The sequence below is a fragment of the Chiloscyllium plagiosum genome, chromosome 2, assembly GCF_004010195.1.
Source record: "Chiloscyllium plagiosum isolate BGI_BamShark_2017 chromosome 2, ASM401019v2, whole genome shotgun sequence".
NCBI lineage: Eukaryota > Metazoa > Chordata > Chondrichthyes > Orectolobiformes > Hemiscylliidae > Chiloscyllium > Chiloscyllium plagiosum.
In genome coordinates this window covers 143,936,093-143,944,606 of record NC_057711.1, presented here as the reverse complement: position 1 = coordinate 143,944,606, position 8,514 = coordinate 143,936,093, and the positions used below count along the sequence as shown (strand labels likewise).

The 8,514-nt window shown below is 40.1% G+C and overlaps 1 protein-coding gene across 4 annotated transcripts in view; it reads right to left on the bottom strand.

Annotated features, from left to right (window-relative positions):
• Positions 1 to 1,460: 1,460 nt before the first annotated feature.
• Positions 1,461 to 8,514, bottom strand: part of LOC122564906 (methylcytosine dioxygenase TET2-like) — a 194,705-nt gene continuing 187,651 nt past the window's right edge. For all 4 annotated transcript variants that reach the window (XM_043720374.1, XM_043720365.1, XM_043720355.1 and 1 more), the window contains one exon: positions 1,461 to 5,391. In XM_043720374.1, coding sequence (XP_043576309.1) covers positions 4,193 to 5,391 — 1,199 coding nt within the window. In that variant the 3' untranslated portion in view covers positions 1,461 to 4,192. The remainder of the gene's footprint in view (positions 5,392 to 8,514) is intronic.

Sequence of the window (8,514 nt, the reverse complement as noted above, 5' to 3'; positions counted from 1 at the left end):
GCCCTGGTGCTGTGAGGCAGCAGTGCTAACCACTGAGCCACCGTGCCAGCCAAATGATTCATATGTGAAACTTTCTCAAGCGTTACACTGTCCACCCCTGAAATCTCTATTCTTCTGACTCTGATTCCACATTATCTACTCCTCCCTTTTCCCTACTATCGGTAACTGTGCCTTCAACTTCTGAAACCTTATGCTCAATAATTTTCTTACAAAACCTCTCCATCCCTTTTAAGAACCTCCATAAATCCACACTTGGCAAACCTTTAATTGACCCCTTCCTAATAATAATTTGTTTGGCTCATTTTCATTTTTACCTCTTTTTCCAATGGGAAAAGCTGTACTGTCAAGGACACAATACAGGCCTGAATTCTGTTATAAATTCTTGTTATTTGTTAATCTTTGCTTTCAGTTAAAGACCATGTTAAATTAATTAACTGATGTTTAAAACCAGGTATAATTGAGGTCATAGAGTCGTAGAGATGTACAGCATTGAAACAGACCCTTCGGTCCAACTCGTCCATGCCAACTGGATATCCTAACCTAATCTAGTCCCAGTTGCTAGCACTTGGCCCCATCCCGCTTAAACCTTTCCCATCCAAATGCTTTTTAAATGCTGTAATTGTATCAGTCTCCACCACTTCCTCTGGCAGCTCATTCCATACATGCACCATCCACTGCATGAAAAAGTTGCCCCTTGGGTTCTTTTAAACCTTTTATATCTTTCCCCTCTCACCCTAAACCTATGCCCTCTACTTCTGGACTTCCCCACCCTAGGGAAAAGACTTTGTCTATTTATCCTATCCATGCCCCTCAAGATTTTATAAATCTCTATAAGGTCACCCCTCAGACTCCAACGCTCCAGTGAAAACAGTCCCAGCCTGTCCAGCCTCTCCCTGTAGCTCAAATCCTCCAACCCTGGCAACATCCTTGTCAATCTTTTCTGAACCCTTTCAAGTTTCACTACACAGCCTCTCCTAGCTCAAATCCTCCAACCCTGGCAACATTCTTGAAAATCTTTTCTGAACCCTTTCAAGTTTCACAGCATCCTACTGATAGGAAGGAGACCAGAATTGCATGCAATATTTCAAAAGTGGTCTAACCAATGTCCTGTACAGCCTCAATGTGACCTCCCAACTCCTGTACTCAATGCTCTGATCAATAAAGGAAAACATACCAAATGCCTTCTTCACTATCCTATCTACCTGCGACTCTACTTTCAAGGAGCTATGAACCTGCACTCCAAGGTCTCTTTGTTCTGCAACACTCCCTAGGACCTTACCATTAAGTGTATAAGTCCTGCTCTGATTTATTGGAAATAATCTTACTTTTTAGGAATTTGAATCTTGGCAACAATGCTGAAATGGATTTCAGCACTACGGCTAAATTAATATCTTCCTGAGTGCATTTGCCAAGGTATATCTTAAACTTTGAGTAAAAAAAACGCACAACTTGAATATGTCTGCATTAAATAAATATAAATTTTATTAAAAACACCCACATCTCAGCATTATCAGGAATGATATAATAAACAGCTTTCAAATAACTTTCCGCTTTTAGTACATTACTTACAGTATTTATAATCAGCCTCATTTATCTTTTTTTTCAACATACCCAATTCATCAATAAAGAGCAAAGCTGAAGTAAAATACAGAACGCATACAAAATGCACACCAAAACTGATTTTTAGTGTCAAGTTCAGCTAAGTATCCTACACTTGAGTATACGTTAACCTCTAGCTTGAGAAGTGAACAATATATACTGCTGTGCGTCAATCAAGCTGAAATTAAATTCAAGTAATGTCAACACCACTCTGAAGCATCTTCAAGTATGGCTAGCATCAACCCAATACCCTATACGTGCACTTCCCTTCCAGAAGACATGTTGCTACTGAAGCTGGGCCCTGTACAACAAGTGGCACAAGTTCATTCATTCATATGAGAATACCAATAACTTCCCTACCCTCCCCCCCCCCACCCTCCCCTCCCCCCCACATGAAAATAACAAACTCTCATTTCTTCTCTTTTTCTTCCCTTTTATCAGCTCAGTGCATACATCATCCAAATTCTTAAAGAAAAAAAAGAACTATCATGTACTTTCTCACTTAGAATTAAAAACAAAGCCACTGCTTTACTAACGCTCATTTTAGAAGCATCAAGTACATGTATCCCACTATACACATAAAATCCAAATAGGGATTAAACAAAGTGAAGATATCCCTGAAAATAAAAACAAAATAAAAGGGTGATATTAAAACACAGGTGACATATTGGCATAAGGAGAATATAAGAGTTATAATATCCCTGATCTTCTTGTAGAACAAAAGCTTGAATTTCAAGTTATCAAGTATCAAAATGAAAAAAAAAAGCATGTTTATGTCATAAAGACTATTTTAAATTAAACAATGATGGTGTACAAAACACTACTGACTTCTGAATCATCATTTTCCTATTGCTCAGTACAAGAGCTGAGGTATATGACAAGTAGGAACATCTCCAACACCGTTTACACTTCTTAAACTCACATTTTAATTGTAGCAGATTGAGTAGCACCATTCTGAAAAGAAAAGCTTAAAAAAAAAGTTAGGAAAATATTACAGTACTAAAATAGTCAAAGCGTTAAGTAAAAAAAAAGAAAATTCTGTTTACAAATTAATTTACTGTACACCTCTTTTTAAACTTGTTTTTGTTGTTTTTGTGTTTTTATATTTACAAATTTAACATTTAAACATGACCACAGCAAGCCAGCTGCCTGATTTCTCCATTTGGATAGAAGTAACCCTGTTTACATCTTCCCTGGCATGTTTTCAGCTCTCTCTCTCTCTCTCTCAAAGACACTGCTTACATTGTAACTATTTTTAAAAAAATTACAATTCTACCCAAACATTAACATCTCATCGCAAATCAAATCTATTGAGTGAATATATAATTCAATTATAAATGTTGTAATTGGTCTAGGATAACCATAGTATTATTGTCTCAAACATGCTGTGAGATAAGTGTTAATATGAAAGCCTAGGATCTAAAACTGCACAATCACTTTAGTGATGTAGTATGGACTGTTACGTTCTCATATAACAAATAGCTGCATACTGTATGTGAGCACCAGGATCAGTGTTTTTGTATGAAATTCTGGCAAAGTTTTCCCCCTTGTGTCCAGTAAATCCCAAACTTTAAGGTAATCAATGACACTTAAAAAGTATACATAGCCTATTATCTGAATTATGGCATTATAGATATTATAAAGTACTTTGACAGATTTTTATTTTACAGTAAATCTCTTAATGCCTTGGTACCCTATCACCTTTCAAGTTGTCAAAGCTTAAAATAGGCAAAGTGCTTTTTGAACACCAAAATCTTACAAAATATTCTGTAAAATTCATTTTGAGAATCCTTATTACAGAATCAGAATTTGCTGAGCCTCTGAAGTACTTGACATTTTAAATGTAGACTTTGTTTAAAATAGCTCTAACTTTAAGTTAAAAGGCCTCTATGCTATGAAAGGAGACCTCAGCATCAATTAAACAATTGAAAAATGTTAATTATTATGAAACCATTTAAATGGCATTTGAGATTTACATCAAAGATGTTAAAAAAAACCTCTAAATATAGCACCACGATCTTCAAACTTTTCAGTGTTTTTTTTCCTGACAAGTCAACTAAAATCGGTTCTAACTGTTTGAGTTGACTGTTATTTGCAAACAATATATAAAGGCAAAACAAACCACTAAGAGTTTGATAGACAATTTTGTAACAAAAACTACATGTTGGAAATGTGTAGTTTTTAAATGTTGCCCTGGTAACAATAATACTCAGCACCATAGGATTAGCTTCTATTCCTGCCCTGCGTCCAAAGAATAGGCTCATTAATGACATTAGAGGTCACTTGTGTCTGGCATAAATATTTAGATTAAATTAATTTACAGAAAGACTCTGCATGCATCATTATTCCAGAATGATTTTCTGAAACAGCACTTTTTGCATAGGACGCTTTTCAGCTTGGTCCTTACTGTGAATACTCTTTTAACAAGTGAGTTGGAATACAGGGTATATGTTTTTCAGGGTATCGCCATTTGCTGGTGTTACTCTTTATTCCAGTGCTTTATCAAACACTGTTTGTTTTCCCTCACTGGGTGTAGCACAGCTGCCTTGCCAGATGCTAGACAGAATATGAGGTAACCCATGTGAGTAGGAAGCTATATCCATCGACTGTAAGGCCCTGTAACCCGTGTAAAGGCATATGGGAACGCTGTAGTTACTGAGTTTGTTGTGAAAGTCATAGTCCTTTGTGCAAGAGTCTTCATAAAACGTATCTGTGGTGGTTCTATGGGTTCATGCGATTCTGGGACCTCTCGTTTTGCTTTCTTGCTGTAAGATTTGGTAGGCACATAATCCACACCAAGTCTCTCCGCCTCTTCTTCTCTTTCTCTGGCTTTGTCTGCCATCTTGGCCTCCCAGAGTGCTAATCCATGTTTTGGCTCATTCATACTCTTGTGTTGATAAAAGACAAGAGAGATTCGCGTTGGGTGATTTCTGTTTGGGTTTTTCAATGGGGTTGTTGCATGTAGTTCACGTTTTGCGCACTCAATAAGAATGGACCCATGGCATGGTGCCACAGCAACCCCTCCAATATCTTTATCCAGGAAATTATGTTCACTATCTGACCAAACCTCCTGAGGTTCTTCTGAAACAGGTACGTCATGCTGTGAAGGCATTTGGGAGGTGTTTTCTGGAATTCTGTGATTTACACTTGCAGCTACCTCTGCCTGTGAAGTGTTAGCCATCTCACAATTAACCAATGAAGGAAGCCTCGAGATGTCATTAGCTCCAAGCATACTAAGTTCATTTTCTTTATTTTCTATTGGGAAAGAATTAGCAGGATGATGATCATTTGCTCGGTAAGAACTTGTGAATGAAGGATATTGACTGTCACGAGTGACTGCCGAATGATCCACAGTCTGATTACTCAAATTTGATACTGATTTTGAACCAGGTTCCATTAGCTGAGTCTCAACTTGAGGAGAAGAACTGAAGTGAGGGTAACGTTGGATGTTTGGTATTCTGTTCTCAATCGGGCAACCGTTGTAGCCATTAACTTGCATACCATAGTTACAAAATCTGCCCATACACATCTGATTATTGCCATACCTATAGGAATTTGAAAACTGCTGATAGAGAGTCTGAATTGGTGGCAGGGTAAGTTTGTTCACTGGAACTTGGTAACGGTACAGGTCCATATGGTGTGCAAGTGAGGGATAGTAGGATCCCATATAATGGTGGAAGTTGTCAATTGGTGTGTTTCCGTTACACTGGTAACCTGGATAAGTGCTTGTTGGGACAGACTGGTATAAATTGGGAACCTGATGCTGTTGAACACCTGGAGGAATGACACGACCTGCAATTCAAACAAAAACAATGAAAGAATTTTTGAATGTCAGTTACACCAAACTCACAATGCGTCACAGAGTCGTACAACATGGAAACAGATCCTTTGGTCCAACCTATCCATGCCGGAACATAATCCCAAACTAAACTAGTCCCACCTGCCTGCTCCGGGCCTATTTCCCTTCATATTCATGCACTCACCCAAATGTCTTTTAAACGTAATTGTGCTCACATCCTCCACTTCCTCAGGAAGTACATTCCATGTACAAACCACTCTGTGTAAAAATGTCTTCCACCCATGTCTTTTTTAAATCTCTACACTCTCACCTTAAAAAAATCTGTCCCCTAGTCTTGAAATCTCCCACCTTAAGGAAAAGGCAATTGCCAATAACTCTATACCTCTCATTATTTGATAAACTTCGATAAGGTCACCTCAAACTTAGATACACCGAACCTCAGCCATTCTCTCCAGCGAAGTCAGAAATCCAATAGGAGGATGCCGGTGATAAGGTGAAGCCCTGGAATTGTGCCTTGGATTAGCCAAACTCAGGCATGCATGCTCTATGACCATGAGCAACCAACTGGTGCACATTAGGCTACGTTTGAGCACTAATGCATGGGAAAGCGTGCAGCTACGGCTGCAAGGCAGGTTCACTCACATCCTGGAACAGCATACACCCAGTGCCACCTTTAAAGCAGCTGAAACAGATTTTTTTATGACCTTCTACCAGACTGCTCTTAAACATTTAAAGTTGAAACACATCATGATGGAAAGCGAATCAAGAGAAATGTCACTGCTGTGGTCTTCACCAACATGGACGGCACCGAAAAGCGTGAGAATAGACAAGTCCAAGAAGCAACTGCCCACAAAATAATGAGGCTGGCAAAACCGCTTGGATGTATTTTTCAGACGTGGGTCAGGAAAATGGACAAAATGTATCAACGGGAGGGAAGGAAGACCAACACCCTGATGACTCTTAAGAGTCTGATGAATGCTACTTGTTTAGATGAAGCTGCAACGGTTGTAGAGACGTGTGAGGATTTTACACTGCAGCACAGAAACATGGAAGACATGCTTGGGTCAATAAAATGTGGAGCTGAACAAAGCACAGCATTGGAACAGCAGGAGAGTCAACATTTCGGGCTGGATGTTTGACCACACTGATCTGGGAGATGGACTCAGAAAGAGGCAACTGAGACTTTGCAGAGCGGACTCCCAACCTTTCTCACTGCCTTGGGGTGTACAATGTCAGGACATTACAAAGTGTGAATTAATTGAAAAATAAAAATATCTTTCACGGTTTTACTGCAGCACTGTTTTCACTTTTACATTGAGCACATGTGCAGGCAGAGTGGGTTATCCAGGGGCTTCCTCAATCATCTCAAACTACCACTCCACATCAGTTTGTGAATGCAGTGCCTCTGATCTGTCTCATTGTGGTTTCACTGTATTTCTTTTCAGGAGACTGTTCAGATCAAAGGGCTAATGTAACGATATTCAATAGCGGTATGTAACAAGATCCTAATGATGAATCTGCGAGCAACTTTTTTAGGAGCACTGCTGAATTTTAATCCATTGATCAATTTTTCAGGAAACATCTCACCCAAAGTTGTAGGTAGCAATGGAGGCTTAACATCTATTCAAGAAACTGGACACGGTAAAGTTCAATACAACATAGGCCTCCTGATGAAGGGCTTTTGCCCGAAACGTGGATTTTCCTGCTCCTCGGATGCTGCCTGACCTGTTGTGCTTTTCCAGCGCTACTCTAATCTTGACTCTAATCTCCCAGCATCTGCAGTACCCATTTTTGCCTCGATGGCCATTGAGCCCATTGTCATGAGGGAAAGGATCATAAAGAGGATTATCTTGGCCATTTGTTGTTCTGTTATCAATTCGACAAAAGTTGTCACCTTGTATTTTCATATCATAATGTGGAGGTGCCGATGTTGGATTGGGGTGGAAAAAGTTAAAAATTACACAACACCAGGTTATAGTCCAACAGGTTTAATTGGAAGCACTAGCTTTCGGAGCGACGTTCCTTCATCAGGCAGCTATGGAGCACTCTGAAAGCTTGAACTTCAAAATAAATCTGTTGGACCATAACCTCGTGTTGTGTGATTTTTAACTTTCATATCATTGCTAAAAAATCATCTCACACACACCAAGGACTGAATCTAATTCTCCCTGTTGGTGGATTTGAAGGCAGGGGCACCTTTAACCCAATGAGTGACTTGCCTGCACCTATCCCCACCGTCAGTGTAATTATACCAATGATATGGCTGGCACAGGTGACTCACCCAGCAGTCAACCATTCCGCCAACACCACTAAATTAGAGAGTAGGCAAGGCCTATGCCAATTGAGCAGCCCAGAAAAATGTCATGGTGTTGGTGTAGGGTTCCTCTTGAACACGTCCCCAGGCCTACTGGATGGCCCCTCCAAAGCTGTGCACACTACATGGCTTCTTCAATCGTGGCCTCCACTCTGTCTTCTTCCTCCTTCACCCCACTTCACCAATCCCAAACATTTACAAAGCTTTGATCCATTATAGCTGGCTTCCTCATTGTCCAGGGGCAGTACTGGAAATGGTAAAACAATCTGTATCATCCAGTTTAAAAATGACTCTTGGTGCATATATTTCCAATTCAGGACGGGGAACTTGAAGATGGCACGGTTCTGCTGCTTTTGTACTTCTAGATGGAAGTGGTCATGGGTTTGGGAAACAGGATCTTTGGTGAAGTTCTGCAGCACATTTTGTAGATAGTACATATTACTGCAATTCAGCATCGGTGGTGGAGGGAGTGGTCAATGATTGTGGATGTAGTGTCAATCAAGGGGGCTGCTTTCTGCTCAATGTGTCAAGCTTCTTGAATGTTATTGCAGATCGAGGTAAAAACAAGGACTGCAGATGCTGGAAACCAGAGTCTAGATTAGAGTGGTGCTAGAAAAGCACAGCAGGTCAGGCAGCATCCGAGGAGCAGGAAAATCGATGTTTCGGGCAAAAGCCCTTCATCAGGAATAGAGGCAGGGTGCCTGCAGGGTGGAGGGATAAATGAGAGCGGGGTGGGAGTGGGGAGAAAGTAGCATAGAGTACAATAGCGAAATGGGGGTGGGAATGGAGGTGATAGGTCAGA